The sequence below is a fragment of the Syngnathus typhle genome, linkage group LG3 (genome assembly GCF_033458585.1).
Source record: "Syngnathus typhle isolate RoL2023-S1 ecotype Sweden linkage group LG3, RoL_Styp_1.0, whole genome shotgun sequence".
Taxonomy (NCBI): Eukaryota; Metazoa; Chordata; class Actinopteri; order Syngnathiformes; family Syngnathidae; genus Syngnathus; species Syngnathus typhle.
In genome coordinates this window covers 12,319,602-12,336,054 of record NC_083740.1, presented here as the reverse complement: position 1 = coordinate 12,336,054, position 16,453 = coordinate 12,319,602, and the positions used below count along the sequence as shown (strand labels likewise).

At 38.2% G+C, this 16,453-nt stretch overlaps 1 protein-coding gene across 1 annotated transcript; it reads left to right on the top strand.

Moving 5' to 3' along the window:
- The first annotated feature begins 490 nt into the window (after nt 1-490).
- Nucleotides 491-15,089, top strand: chrna6 (cholinergic receptor, nicotinic, alpha 6). The gene is made up of 8 exons (XM_061275444.1): nt 491-645; nt 5,944-6,083; nt 7,024-7,068; nt 8,333-8,442; nt 9,262-9,469; nt 10,243-10,845; nt 12,782-13,051; nt 13,877-15,089. Exons 1-8 carry the CDS (start codon nt 588-590, stop codon nt 14,000-14,002), a joined length of 1,560 nt encoding a protein of 519 aa, XP_061131428.1. The 5' UTR covers nt 491-587; the 3' UTR covers nt 14,003-15,089.
- Nucleotides 15,090-16,453: the final 1,364 nt, after the last annotated feature.

Here is a 16,453-nt window from a genome sequence, read left to right as displayed (position 1 = left end):
TATAAACAAAATTATTATATTAACTACCGACTCCTAATAGCCGGATGTAGTCAAGACTGCCAAATATAGTTAAATTGGATGTGATGAATGATACATGACTTATAAACAATTTGACAGAAATTGCACTTTAGCTTCAGGGGAACTGCTCATTTCTTGCTCTTTTCAGTCAGCCATGAGAAGCCAAATTGTTTCACAATGTTTTCAAAGTGGGCCTAAGTAGAGATATGTACATTTGAGGCTGGTGATCAACTGTTCATTTGAAATTATAAGCAATGTCTTTACAATGATTCCCAACGCACAAATTGTGATCAGTCCCTCCTGTGACTCCCACCAACACATGAAGGGAGGGGTGGGGGCCAGATTAGGGATGCAGCGGACCTGGAGAGGAGAGCAGGAGGAGGAGGAGGAGGAGGAGGAGGAGGAGAAGGAGGAGGAGGAGGAGGAAGAGGAGGAGCGAAGGACTCAGTCAAGTTTGGATCAGTAAGGAGCGACCTGGCAAATCCACAACGACGCTCCTGGACGAGAGACACGAGCACAGTCAGAAATCAGAAAGCTGCAGGACGCAGCATAAAATAAACAAATGAAAGATGCATCCAGTTGTAAAATGGACTTGGGTTCTTCTTCTTGGAGGTTTGGTGACCCAAGGTAAGCATGATTTGCCGCTTGTTCCACTACATTAAACACCTACAGAGTTAGAAATGACTGCATGGCATGACTTTTTTTTAAGTCGCGAGAAGTCAGAAAGTCAGAAAGAAGATTGCACTAAAGTACGGTATACTGCATACAGTACATGAGTAGGAGTTGAACTATTTTGTTATTATTTTTATTTATTATTTATTTATGTATTATTTATGTATTATTATTTATTGTTTAGAAATTATTATTATTATTATTATCATTATTATTGTTATTCTTTTCTGGAGTATTTGGTATTAACTAGGCCATCAAAATGAATTCTGATGAATGCAAATGTTGTTTGTAATTCCATTTTTGCAGCTAATGAAGGAGGGTGGGTGGGGGTGTTCCAATATGACCTCATCTTATTTTGGAATTCATGTTCTGATGGTACTTGAGAAAGCAAGCATGGAGTTTTTGTTAGTCCATCTGTCTCACAATCGAGTGGGTTTCTTGTTTTGTATGTTCTCAACATGCTTGTGTAAGTTTTTGTCCAGACACTTCCTCCAACATTCACCTTTCATCCAACGTAAGCTGGCAGAGGCTCACTAAAGACGACAAGCACGTTTGAAAATTGATTATAGAATTATTTGTGGTTTTGAAAATCATCGTAACTGGATGTTCTGACTCCTTCAACAGCACCTTTGGTAGTTGAGGCCCATAGAGCACTAGTTTTTTTCTTCTGTTGCTTCAACATCAGATCTCATTTGTCATTGATTGATCCATTATTGTAGCCATGCCTCAATAAATAATAGGTTTTGAAAAACAGCAGTCTCTTGTGGCTGAATTGGAGAAGTGAACCGAAGGAAAAAATAAGACCAACTGAGAATTGATAAGGGAATGTTTTAGCTGCTTTGTATGTCTTTCACTGACAGCCTGCAACTGACATGGAAATATTCAGCTGAACATAGAGAGGGTAATTATGTGGTAGCATTATCATAACTTTCATGGTTTATCAGCCTCTACGCCTAATTCTTTATCTAATGTAGACCTAGTTGGATTAAATGTGTGTTTATTTTGTTCTCCATCAACATCATATTACAGCAGTCATTTTAATAAATAATGTATTTTACAATTTAATTTTAGGATTGAAAAAATCCATGACTGACTTTGGTGCAGGTAGTGTGGGCTCCATTCTTCATGTCGTTCTTCCAGTCACTGGTTCTTTTCATCCCTCTTTAAATATATGCAAATATTCATAATAGCTATTAACATATCACTGGCGTCGGGCTGAAACCTCAAAGTGACAATTTGTTTTTTCAAAAATAACTATTTTGGTCAGTCGACCTGTGTGGTTGTTATTTTAACAAATTACTAAGCTATCGAAAGTGTTAAAAATCCTTCAGTCTTTTTGCTTATGAATGTTAATGGTTGAACAAACATGTCGTTTTGGGGGGCTCCTGAAAAGTGACTAATTTCGAGGTACAATGTTTCGGCCTGACACCAATAATATGCCGATGAACTAACTCCAGCAAAAAGCATAGTTGACAAAAGACATTACCTTCAAACCAAGAATAACCAAAAGTTTACACGAGTGTAACATTATATTGAGCGCATGCCAACAGTGAAACCAATATAAAGAACGCGATCATGTGTTGCGTGAGTGTCAGCATGGCACTGGCTGGCATAGGAAGGGAATGAAAAAATAAAATAAAAACACCAAATACACACACATGAGCACAGCGTGGTGATCTGAGATATAAAAATAATAAAGGACACGTCATTGCACTCTGTGAGACCAAAAAGTATCCAACTCAGTTTTATTTTTTCTTTATTTGGCTGCATGTCAGGTGTGCGGCACTCTGTGGGACCAAAAGGTACACAACTGTTTTATTTTTCTTTATTTGGCTGCAGGTCAGGTGTGCGGCACTTGTGTGTGATGTGGTATTGGTAAGTCCGTTCTCGACGCCGTTTGGCTAACTCAAACTGACTTGCTGAAATACGATCAGAAACTCAGTGATGGAGCACAATGCACCCCTCTGTTTAGCACGATTTAGAAACACAGTCACATTCACTAAGTGGGAATTTACTTTATCAGGACACCATCTTGGGACATTCTCATAAAATGGGACGTTATAGGATAATATAGCTTTGATTTGAAATGTAATATTTATAAATGACACAAAGGTTCCCAAGTGTGGCTCTTCAAATGTGTCATTTCAAGTCCACTTTAGTTGTAATAATTGCAGACAAGGTTTTGTTATGTACAGTATTTATATGCATGACTGACAAGCCAGTCAGTGAAGTGTGCAATACAACAATGGTACGGTGTGTGTGTGTGTGTGTTCATGTGGTGTATGTAGCTGTGCGCTAACAAGGATTATATCACCAGAACATTTATAGAGCAGAACACAGAACAGAAGGGGCATGGCTAAGTATCAAGTGACTCACAGACAAATGTGTTGTAAATACCTCATAAACAGCTGTCATTACCATCCCATTTTATTCTTTAACCTGGATAGTAGGCCATTATATCAATTTCAACATATTTATATCAAAGGCCCCCCCTAACGTCTCAGAAAGAACAATATAACATTTACCTAGCTCTTATTTATTGAGCAAATCATTTTCACAATCAAGGGAAAATTTAAACTGCAAAGTTTGAATGATTATGTTACATCCTTAAACAAACCCAAATTTGAACGATTATGTTACATCCTTAAACAAACCCAAATTTGGCCCAAGTGTTCCTCAAGGGAAATTTGAGCAATTTATCTTTCACTTGCAGCAAGGATGAAAAAAAATCAATTTGTAAGAGATGAGTGAACACCAACATGTAATTTGTCATCTATGAATGTCTTGAACTTTTATTCAGCAAGTCTTAATACATTCGTTTACTTTATAGCCCTGTTTGACACCATCTTGTTCTATCCCACCAAGAAGTTATTACTCATGTTCAAGACACTTAAAGTTGACACATCCGATGCATAACTCAACTTTCTCAGTTAAAAGCCGCTGTACACTCAAAGAGTGAGTGAAGCCTAAAAGGTTCTCACACAGCAAGGACTCATCTCCTTCATCGGTGCATGTCTCTCCTCCTTGGCTTCCTTTTCCTCCTATTCCCTCCTTGTTATCTTCCTGAATGACACCCATCCAGAGCCATTTTTCTTCTCACGATCCAAGTTGACCTCCAATCCGTAATGCTTGGCTGCGTTAAATATCCCTCATGAGATCTACACTTCAAGAAACTTGTGCTCCAAGTTTTGACAGCTTCGGCACATTACGTTGAATAATTCATATTGTGCATTTTAGGACATGAAATGAACAGCCTTTGAAATTCAGTATTTTAACATAATCTACCTTATTTTCTTTCGTGATCGTGTTTCACACGATAGACAAAAAAAATGTCAGATTGTATGCCATGCATGTTTGTTCAATACGCATCCAGGTCATCACAGATGCTTTCAGCTAAATCCAATGTAAGCCCTGCTGTCATTTTGGGATGTACCAGATAATATTGCGGGGGGAAGGGGAGCAAATGTAGTCCCATGGGGAAAAAGGGGTATTCTCACACAGTTTTTGTATTGTAAATTTAAAAAGCTTGAGTTTAATATCAACGTCAACCCAAACTTGAGCATTGAGATGGCTTGGTAGCACTTATGTCAGAGGTCATGACATTGCAACAGACTATGGTCAACAACATGCTTTAGCTACCATAGTCATTGTGAGAGTCTGACTGTTGTGTCTTCTTAAATAGTAGATCTCCATTTCACACCTGTTCATATCTTTTCAAGTCTTACTTTCTTCAGTTCTTTATTTCTTGCATTCTTACTTTGCCGCCTCTCATTCTTCATCCTTTGGTGCCACCTTGCTGATATATACAGGATATTGATTTAGTTATTAATAGGAAGGCAAATACAGTGATTTTTTTGGTGTGGTTTCATGAGCATAGGGGTCGTAGGAGGAAGAGTGGGGGTATTACACAAACAACAGATTTGATCGCTTCTATGACTCACTTGTTTAAAGACAACAAAGTGTGTGGGGAAAGTTTCTACTTGTTTCGTTGTTCGTTTTGTACTTATTTTATATTTGAGGTGAGATGTTTGTCCTCATCATCTAAAGAACCAAATTTGAAGCTAGGCCCTCATTGCGGTGGTAACTTATTTTACTGCACACTGCATTTCAAAACAGCAGTAAAATGTTTTATAGTGTATAGTGTATATCATAGCATTTTGCTTAATAATAAACGATTGATCTGTTGTGGCAACCCCTAACAGGAGCAGCTGAAATAATAATAATAATAATAATATTAATAATAATAATAATCAGTGGTAGTGTAGTTGCACTTCTATTATTGTTGCAGTTATTATTATTTTAGCCTACGATTTGATACAGATGAAAGAAAACCGAAGAGTTTGTTTAATTCCTTGTCCCAATATTCATTGTAACATTTCCATAACATTACAGTTCAAATCACTGCCAGTGTTAATCATCTTGAACCTGCCCTCATTATCATTCATTAGTTTTTCCATATCATCTTAAAAGGTCATGCCTCAATTGTTTACAAATTGTCTATCTCCATGCGCAACCAAAACAGTGAACAATATACACTATACTGTAGATAAGGATAGGTGCAATTATGACGGTAAATTACAAATTGTGTAGTGATCCACGGTTGGCAAATTGTCAGACTGTGAAAAGATACATTGTCACCTTGGTTTTCCAAAACCAAAGAGCTTTATTCATAGATTAGCTCACTGTGGTCTCAACAATGGTGCATGTGTGAACTGGTGGCTTTCAAATTAATTCAGAGCTAAATTGAAATATATGGAGGCTGTGAAATGTAATGCCATCATGCGATTCAGGTCAGACTAAAAGGTCATTGTGGAGCCCACAGATATGGAATGTAATTTCCCCCTGACATTTTACTGTATATTGTCTCCATATAATAGAAGCAGCATTTTGAGGGGAGACAGCTGCAACCTCACCACACCACACACACTTACGTACACTGATTTTGAAATAAATGATGTATTTACGTTTTAAGCCAAGTTCATATTTGCCTTTTTGTTCGGGCAACATCTGATGATGAACATAGTATGATGTCGAGAGCCCCAGGGAGTTGATCAGCATCATTTACAATCACAACATCTTTTCACGTGTCTGGAGGCAATTACATTTATTTCATTTAATGGTTCTTGTGATGTCTGCCTGTGATTATGTTACTAATTAGCATCCCCTGAAATATTCTTTACAAATTGTAAAATGCAGTTTTATCAAGTATACCTGCTTTTGGCTTGCCTGTCTCGTTTCTCATTGCACCTACAGATTGCCTTGCATCTAAAGCAGAAGACCGCCTCTTCAGGAAGCTTTTTAGGAGATACAACCAGTTCATCAGACCAGTGGAGAACGTCTCAGACCCTGTCACGGTGGAGTTTGAAGTCTCCATCTCACAGCTGGTCAAAGTTGTAAGCTAAACTTACACAGACACTGGATAAATATAATCAATTCCATAAAAGGGAGGGTATGTCCAACATTTTGTGACACTTGATACCTCTTAGAAAGGTCAAGCACTTCATTCTCTTAGACATCTCCCTTGGATTCTCTTAGACATCTCCCTTGGACTGTTGCTAATTACCTTGAAAATGTAGTAATAGTACAGTAGTAGCAAATTGTGGTGTTTGTGTGTGTGTGTGTGTGTGTGTGGGAGGGGGGGGGGGGTGATTTCACAGATTCAAATGTTACAGCCCTTCAAATAAATAGCTTGGATCAAGTCTAATTCCAAACATTTCTTGGAGAAGGGATCTAGCTTTGAAAGTAAAGCCTGAGATAAGAGGAAGAAAATTGCCTGCTGAGGCATTTCTCAGACTTGACTGATGTGTCGCTTTATCTCTTCAAGGTGACATTACACTAAAGGGTAGTTAATAGACCTGTAAGCAAAGATGCTCTCAGTATGTGCTATGTTTGAGAATCCTGCTCAAAACAGGTTGACTGGAGTAAATTGTTTTTGTAAACTGTAAACTGTCCTCATCTAATTTGCCACCTGTTCCTGCGAATAATAATATATATATATATATATAACCATGCACATTATAATCTCCCTTGATGTTGTTTTCACAATCTCAGTGGTCAGTGGTGTTGTAATTGGCTGCACATAATAAAGTGGAAGGCAAAAGTAAAATGCTTCATTCTATTTATTTAAATATTAATATGTTATTAAACCTGTAAAGACCCCTGTGGATTATAATTTCTTTTATATGAATTCATTAGTCAAATAAAAGACCACTGTAGAAGCAAAACAAAGCTTTTTACACCCAAATAAATGTACCGGGTCATTGACCCACTTTTTCCTTTTAAATTCACAAGCTTACTTCATAGAAAGTCACATATTTCTGTGCTTTTCTGCAGGATGAGGTCAATCAGATCATGGAAACAAATTTATGGCTCAGGCATGTAAGTACACGCACCCCCACACTCACTCACACTATTGGGTGAAATCATTTTAGCATTTTCCCTTGTGGACCACCACATTAAAGGTGGGCTGTCAAGGTTTGTCCACAGAAATAAAGGTGAAGAGCAGCTCTACATACTAATCAGGGTGAAATGCCACTGCATCATGCCATCTTTATTTGTCACCAAAATGATAAACACAGCAATTGAGGTTGTATTGGGAAAACTAAGAAATTCTAGATAGAGGCAACAGTCAATGTAAGCATTAGCATGTAGAGGTACGTAAATCTTGTAACCAAATTTAATCGCCAAATTTGCTCTCATGGCATATGTGTATTTAAGTGCTACTCAAGTCTAATCAAAACATGGAATTAGAGTTGCAATGTCTGTTTGATGCTGATACAATTCAACAAAACATAGGCTGTTGCTTAAAATACATTCAATTGTCTGCAGAGGTTACTTTTGTTTGTAATGTGTCAGCTGTCTATTTTTAAGAATATAATTAAAGTGGATAAATGCCAATGTAGTGATCATCTGGGGGTTTCTATCTGTAATTGTGTTTTTAACTCATTCTTGAAAAGGATCATTTTCATTGTTTACCTTGTCAAATTTGTTTAATGCATCTCCTTGCAACAGATGTATTTTGTATAAGCGCTTCTATGTTTATGTCAGTTTGGAATGAGTGACATTTTAGACACAATAAGGCATCCAGCTCACCCTACCAGGAATTTCATCTCCAGCTCAACATAATCCCAGATAAATAGAAAAGCCAGTGTAGCATGAAGTGGTTAATTAAACAGCTCTCAGGTTGTTACTTGGCATTAATCCGCCTTGCTAATGAAAGACTTCATCTTGAATGGCATGCAAATGGCCAAGACTAATGGATCCATGGCTCACAAAATGTTACCTGCAGGTATGTTGACAGAATAACAAGTGAATCCTTTTTGTCTGTTGATAAGATGCTGAAACAACCCCTTCTTTAATGACCTGCTCCTCAATAAAGATAGATGGTACAGTACCTGGCAATTAACTGTCATTTCTCGTTAACCCTGGCTGTGCTGCAACAAGCATGCATTAAAACTCTGCCATATAATTAATTACTTGTTTCTGTTTGTAAATATTCTAAATAACATCGTAAAACCTCAAAAGAATGTCCAAAATATATACGTAATTGAAGGTTTTGGAACGCAGGGTGGTGTCTTCGAGGACCAGAATAGCCATACTCTTTGACAGAAAAAACAGATTGAGTCTTATTGTTGTTTTCCAGATTTGGAATGATTACAAGCTGCGATGGATGCCCGATGAGTTTGATGGAATTGAGTTCATCCGAGTCCCATCAAATAAGATCTGGAGACCTGACATTGTTCTCTACAACAAGTGAGCCCATCATCCCTGTTTCATGTATTTTTGTCCTCACGAATACAAGCATTGTGTGAGATTTGAATGACTCGCTTCACTCTAGAACAAAATTGTATATTTTGCATGTCGTGCTACTTTTACTGTCATGGTGGATGTTCATATTAGCTACACACAAATGACACTCAAACAATTTTTCAAGTGCAAGTTTATTTAAAGAAGCACTCACCCCCCTAATCAACAATTTATTTGCTGATAAACTGTATAAATTGGTGTCTACTATTGCTGCGTAACGAGCAGGGTTGACATTAGTGATGTATTAGAATAGCATTCATTGAGTTTATTTAGTGTAGCCTATCGTAGTATAGAACTTACTTAGGTCGTCGTTTAGTTTGCTGCTGTCAATCACAGCCAGCCCACACCGATCGCTCTCCCCCCGTTCAAACTCAATGGCCCTCCAGGCAACGCCGGGCCTTTGAGCATCATTTTCAAATTTCCGTGAGGGGTGGAGCAAGAGTCTGGGGGTAGGGGGGTGAGTTGCTCTTTTATTGATTATTATCTTTTATTGATAGATTTATTTTAAATATGTCGCCCATTTTCTTCTCTAATTAGAGTTTTAATGTTGGTCCAAAAGGTGAGAATGAACTCTTTTAATTCAGTTTTTTCTTTCTTCCCATTAACATATATTGTCTTTCGTTACATGTGTTCCTTGTTTTCATTTCCGTAAACATTTGTCATGTCATCCTTAAACCTGTGTGTCCTTTTCAAATCTACATATACATTTTCCATTGCCATAACAACGCTGACGTTGATACGTGTACACATGCACGTCATATACAGTGCTGTTGGGGATTTCCTGGTAGAGGACAAAACCAAGGCACTGCTGAAGTTTGATGGTACCATTACCTGGATTCCTCCTGCAATTTTCAAATCCTCCTGCCCTATGGACATCACCTACTTCCCATTTGACTATCAGAACTGCTCAATGAAGTTTGGCTCATGGACTTATGACAAAGCCAAGATTGACCTTGTACTTATTGGATCTAAGGTCAGTGATAGGGTCTATATTTGGGTTTTGTCCGTTTACGGAATTTAATCTTTCTTTTCTAAATAATGTGGACACTCACATAATAAAGTGATGAATGCTTTCAAATATCTGATGTCGATTTGAGATAGCTAAGATTTCACAAACTGTCAGCGTGACGTTAGCAATGTTTTTGTCTATCAAATATACGTTGAATTTGACTGAATGAACATTCTGAAATTCACATCCATTTTAGATTTTATTAATTTCCACTTTCAGGTTTTAATCAATTCAAAATAAAATTGAAAAACTACATCAATCTTCAAGCACGTAGAAGCTAATTTGCAAAAAAAATAAAAATAATTCAAAACATTTTTTAAGCCAAGTTTGCAGTTCTGTTAAAACTACTTTCACGGCATCCATGGTAATCGAAAGGCTACAGTATATACCGGAAGTGGTAAAAAAAATAAAAAAATAAAGTTGCAAGATAAAATTTGATGTAATTGTTTCAGCTAAACTTGATATATTTAATTATAAATAACAGTAACAAGTTACAAAATATGTCACAGAGTTTAATTAAGAATTCCTTTGTCATTACCTAATAATATAGTCGTCGTTCATAATGACTGCAGGATCAAAGATTTAACACAGTCGATGCAATGAAATAAAGTAGTATGTACTTTCAAAATGTCATCAATCAATGACAGATTTCCCAATAGTTTATGAATTATTACATATTTATATTATGTATATTCATTGATTGTGCAACAAACTACAGCTTTGTTTCCATCATTTAGGTCAACCTCAAAGACTTCTGGGAGAGCGGTGAGTGGGAGATCATTGATGCTCCAGGCTACAAGCACGACATCAAGTACAACTGCTGCGAGGAAATCTACCCGGACATCACTTACTCCTTCTACATCCGTCGACTGCCACTCTTCTACACCGTCAACCTCATCATCCCCTGCCTCCTCATCTCTTTCCTCACAGTGCTGGTTTTCTATCTCCCGTCTGACTGCGGAGAGAAGGTCACGCTCTGTATCTCCGTCCTGCTCTCCCTCACTGTATTTCTACTCGTGATCACCGAGACCATCCCCTCCACATCTCTGGTCATCCCGCTGATTGGAGAGTATCTGCTCTTCACCATGATCTTCGTCACCCTCAGCATTGTCATTACGGTTTTCGTCTTGAACGTGCACTACCGCACACCCATGACGCACACCATGCCCGGATGGGTGCGGACAGTGTTTCTTAAAGTGCTGCCGAGGATTATGTTGATGCGGAGACCAACTGATGAAGTCAGCAAGGCTGGAGGGTTGGAAAACAGTGGGGAGGCAGGAGGAGCTGGAGGGGGAGGAGGAGGCGGTGGAGTCAAGAAGAGGAAGAATAACTTGACACAGGCAAGAAAGAATTTCTTCATCCTTTTGTGGATAAACATGAGCGTGATGTCACAATGTGTCATACAGAGAAAACCCTACCAAATGTAGGTCGTAAGATGATGTGTTCGACAGTACACTTTTCTAGTGACTGGTGCATGTCTGTGTTTAATTGTATTTTCTACTCTGAACACACTGCTTACTCCCACACTCCAAAATAGTAGCTCATTTGCGAGACTCAAGTTGCACATTGTAAGGGTGATTAGTTGTCGTTTTTTGATTGGCCAGGTTATTGACTAACAAACACTCCATAGTGTACCTTGCACCTCTTAATTGGTTACGTTTCCTTGTTCCAGGGGATGAGCATATGAACCAGCACAGCTCAAGATTTTGATTGAACAAAGAGTAAAAACTACTCACCACGATGAGTTAACATGACCATGAATTGAGTTCCCAAGTTATCAGAATAGCAAAGGGAAAAACTACCGTTTTTTCCGTGTATAATGCGCCCCCATGTATAATACGCACCCTAAAAATAGCATGCTGATGCTGGAAAAAAGCCTGTACCCATGTATAATACGCACCCAATTTTTACCCGATCATTGGGACTTAAAAAAAAAGATAAAATTAAAAAATGTTTGTACCCATGTATAATGCGCACCCCAGATTTTAGGACAATAAATTAGTTAAATTTTGCGCACTATACACGGAAAAAAACGGTAGTTCTAATTTAACTGCCAATGTTTTCTACGAAGAAGCGACTTTCCCCGAGATGTCGCCACAACAAGCCACTTGCATGCTATGTTTGGTAATTTTTTTTGTACCGAACGCCTTTCCTGATCCACCCCACTCATTTTCATCTAGTTTTGCAAACGACAGCAGCTGGGCATTGGCGGTCTTGCACCCAACTGGATATTAGTGTTTGTCCTGACCAGGATTTGAACCCACTGACCACTGTGGCCGCCACCTGCATTGTCTACAATTACATTAAATTTACATCAACTTCAGTGCAAAACAACTGTCGAAAATGACGACCAGCTTCAGCTCGTCTGCCGGCCCGTATTTAATCCCTCACTCAATCTGCTGCCAATTTTGGGTAGAAGTAATTCATTTTGCTCAAAATCCACAGCTGCTCCATTGAGTGGTTTAGAGAACAGACCCAACATTTTCTTTTGTGTGTATGATGTTTGACAACACCGAGTTGTCCCCACAAAGAACACAGAGATTCGCAGATCCATAAGATAAATACCGTAATAAATGATTCCAAAAGAAGAAATATAAAGATACTTCCATAAGTTTATAAATAAAAACATCAACATCAGTCCATGAATGATTTGTCTATATTGAATGTAAAATAGATACTGTGAAATAGAAGGAAAAAAAAGGCACTATTACATTTTTGTAAAACACTGATTCTGATGGTGTGTTCAGAACAAAGTTAGGTTTCTTCTTGCAGGCAGCAATCGAGCTGACTGAGCTTGACTGAAAAGTAGATCTGCATCCCCATCAACGTCAAACACGCGTTTGTTAAATTGTTACACAGACAGATAGATGTCAAATTATGTCATAAATGTGATTTGTGCGTCACACCATCGAAGACCTCTTAATGTATTTATACTATCAATAACTTTTGTATGCATTTGCTCTTCTCAGAAGTGCACACTATATCTGAGCATTTGATAGCATGCTGGCTATTACATAGTAAGTTATTCTTCAGTCTCCTCACAGTGGTTTAAAATACGACAGCAATTAAATACCAGCTTGTGATTAATGTTTCTGTTGCTTTAATGTACACAATTTATTTCTGTTTACAGTAATAACGCAGAGGACAAACCCTCATTAACCAGAACTTTGAAAAGAAGTTTATTTTTGAAAGCTAGTGTACAGTATGTTCTTTGGACTGTATTATTAGATAATTACCAAGAAACTAAACTTTGTTTTTATCTTTGCTTTCCAGCAGGTTGGTGGCGGTTCCCTAAATTGTCTAGAGATTGGGGACACCACCATGTCTTCCATGGAAGGTTGTGCTGGGAAAAAATGCTCTTGGCCTCGCCAGCACGGGCAGGAAAGTCCTGAATCACCAACAACTGTAAAAACGACACGTCAGATGAGTCCACATAGCATAAATTCAGTGGTGGCCTTCTCGGTTGTGTCACCCGAGATTAAGCAGGCCATCGAGAGCGTCAAGTACATCGCTGAGAACATGAGGAGCCGAAACAAAGCCAAAGAGGTTGGTTGTTGTCCTTGGTGGCCCAAACAAAGTCACATCTGTCATGTCTATAGAGATTTCGAGCCCTATTTTGGTAGACTGGTTCAGGGCATAACTTCATTTTCATGCCAGCCCAAGTCTAGTCTAGCGTGTTTGGCGCTGTTGCGGCCATCTGGGTATTTTGGCATCATTTTCCGTGCAGGGGCAATGGCCTTTGTGTATTTGTATTTGTTCACAATTACGTTTTTTTCATGTTAAAATATGACATTTTAGGGGGAAGAGCTAGGTAAAGTTCATTTTGAGTTCACATTCCTGTTTGGTGTAACTACTGTACTCTATAAAGTTTTTTATTAAAGAAGGTGTCTATCATGTCCTAGTGATAAATCTAACAAGGGGACTTATCCTTCTCATTTTACAGTTGTGTTACTATTTTGGTCATCTTAAGCAATCGAGAAAGTATAATTTTCAGAATTTCACAATTACATCTAATGTGAAATACATAATTCCACTGTTGGAACACGGAAAATTCCGTAGCGTTTTATGGGCAAACTATACATGGCACACAAACCGCATACATAATGTATGAATGCAAAAACACACCCTGAAGAGCTCTGCTTGATCATAAATGGCTCACAGGAGACCGAAACCTCTAGTATGCAAAATGGTATTCATCATAACAACTGTACTAAAGCAGCTCTATTGACACTATGATTTTCATTGGAGCAGTGTCTATTAAGTTGGCCATTTTCAGTGAAAACGTTTAACCCCATCATTGCTTGTAAGTTATTTTTAATACCACTGCTGAAATCTTTTCTGCTATTTCGTTTTACCCCTTCACTGACTCAGGTGGAAGATGACTGGAAGTACGTCGCCATGGTGATTGACAGAATCTTCCTATGGGTGTTTGTGACTGTGTGCGTCCTGGGGACCGTGGGCCTCTTCATGCAACCTCTTTTTGGATTTGTCTCATAACCCCTCCTTAATCAGGGTTTACTGCTCCCATGATTGGACCATTCTAAAGAAATGATCCATTTGATGACAAAAAATGTACTTAGAAAGCACTTATTGATTGGCTCGTTTTGCTTTTTGCCTTTTGCAAAGAGCAGCACACATTTTAATGCCTTAATTTTATGCTTATTAACGCTGCATATTATTTTACCCCATTTACTCCCAAATTAATCCCATGGTATAAGAAGGCTTCCTCATTAAACTTTTATAAATAATTTCTAAACAAGACATTTTTCCATTATAATCGCTGCAAATCATGAATGAAGCAGCTAATATCTGGCTTGTTTTAGCTATTGCTGAGCTTCTGTACTATTCAATTTACATAAACTGCTTGTGCGGGCACTTGGCAACCTTATTCAAGATGGGGCAATTGCTGATTACAAAAGCTACTGCCATTTAGAAATTGCAAAAAGGCAAAACAGTAGGGCTAATTATTGGAGACACTTGTTTTAGGGCAGCGCTTGAGTTTTTGAAACTTCACACAAATAATACTTCAAAAGACAACTCCCTACTGGCTCTGTTGATCATGTGTGTATTTTAATGCTTTCTTTAATTTATTATATAAAACAGTTTAGAATCCCTTGCGAGGGAATTCAATTTATACTCTTCTGTATATTTGTAGTTGCATATCACACCAAAAAACACATCACATACCCGCTGGCATGCTGGGAGAATTGTCAGAGTAAAGTTAAAAATCGTACTGCTGGCGCTGGGTGTCGGTCTCTGAGGGCCACTAACTAGACTGCATGTTCTCCTCCAGCAGGCCTGATTCAAACGATCAGGACTGATATCCGGCCGGCTCTTACAGAGCTTGTCGATGAGCTGATCATTTGGTGTGTTGGAAGAGCAAAACATTTAAAGTATGCGAGATAGTGGCCTTCGAGGACCTGGGTTTGTCACCTGTGAGCTGGCGTATGGATTTAATGCCTTGCTGAAAGGCACTAAGACAATAGTCAGGAAGCAGTCTAGCATCTGTCCAACTATTCCTTTTTGTCTGTAGCAGCACTTGATCCACCACACATTTTTAAAAACTCACATGACACATTTTTTTGTTACTTAATGGGTTTTGGGCCCATGTACATCTTCCAATGTAATGCTCAAGTGCTTACACTGACTCAGCTACACTATACACCCCTTTGATGAGAATCATTTTCAGGGTGAACAAGAGGAAAACAAATGGAGACAGACAGGTTGCTGGTGAAGCATCTTGTTAACCCCCAAGTTTCTCCTGCATGAAAATCGTGTCAGTCCTTTAGTCTCAAGAGGGAGAACCAGTTTCAAATTATGTTTAAATAGATGTCAACAACCCTGTTGCGTTGATTTAGGGGTGCGCAATCTATTCTCTGTAGATAAAGTGGACCATGGTGAAAAACAGATTTTGAATACTCCCTTACAACAACCACGCGTCCCTCCCCGGTGACTTTTATTGGAATACATCATACTGAGTCTGATTCATTAAGCTGCCAGCGGTGAGAGACAATCATTCACACACCCATCGCCTTTTGGAATCATTTTCATAAAGAAGTCAGATTTGTGATGTACTAGCAATTAATGAATAAGGACAGGCTGTTTTTCTTTTGTAATTAGAAACCATGTGTTTCTAAATGTTCATTGTGATTAACGTTCCACATGTTAATTGGTTTGCCCCAGTAAATATTTAATCCAATCTACTTGGTTGGTTGCTCCCAAAATAACATTGCATTTGTTCATAAAGAAATTGTTTTTAATTTAGTGGTTATTAATTCTTGTTTTTCTTGCCACTTTTGATTATGTACTTTTGATGCCTTGTGAGAGGCATCATTCAGAATTGCCATTAATGCATTGTAATAAAATGTGCAGTTCTGACTCAATTTAATTGGGCCTTTTTGATACAATGTATTAAGGAGTTTATAAAATGGGATTTGCCTTTCCAATGGTTTGACTCTGAAGTTGAAATAAATGTAATATTTCATCATTGTGATATGTTTCTTGTTCACCTGTACCACCGAGAAAGAGTGTGGTGGGTATTCAACGTAAGCATTCATTGGAAGGAAGCTTTAGCAGTAATGATAACCCATGTGGACCATTCATGACTCAAGAGTCATTACAATTCCAACATTGCAATATTTCCCACACACACAATCTCAAGAAAAGATGCAGGGTAAGAAAAAGATCCAATCCAGTTCGGTGCATAGCATCTTATTTTTGCTAAGCAAATTTTTGACTTGACTACTCTTTCAAGTGCAAATTAGAAAAGCATTTATTTTCATGTTTTCATGATCTAAATCAAATCACTTTTTTTTCTCGACATTGTGCTTGCATTACTAGTTGCTTTTCCCTCTTGCTTCCATTAGTTTAGGCTAAACTGCTAGTGATCATGTTCTCAAAATGAAAAACCCAAACTATCTGCCTCTTCTGAACCAAAAATGCAATCAA

Excerpts from the sequence above, each read along its gene's own strand:
- chrna6 (XM_061275444.1), top strand. The coding sequence starts at position 588 with ATGCATCCAGTTGTAAAATGGACTTGGGTTCTTCTTCTTGGAGGTTTG. Across the intron at positions 7,069-8,332 it reads CAAATTTATGGCTCAGGCAT|ATTTGGAATGATTACAAGCT; the intron begins GTAAGTACACGC and ends GTTGTTTTCCAG. Across the intron at positions 8,443-9,261 it reads GACATTGTTCTCTACAACAA|TGCTGTTGGGGATTTCCTGG; the intron begins GTGAGCCCATCA and ends CGTCATATACAG.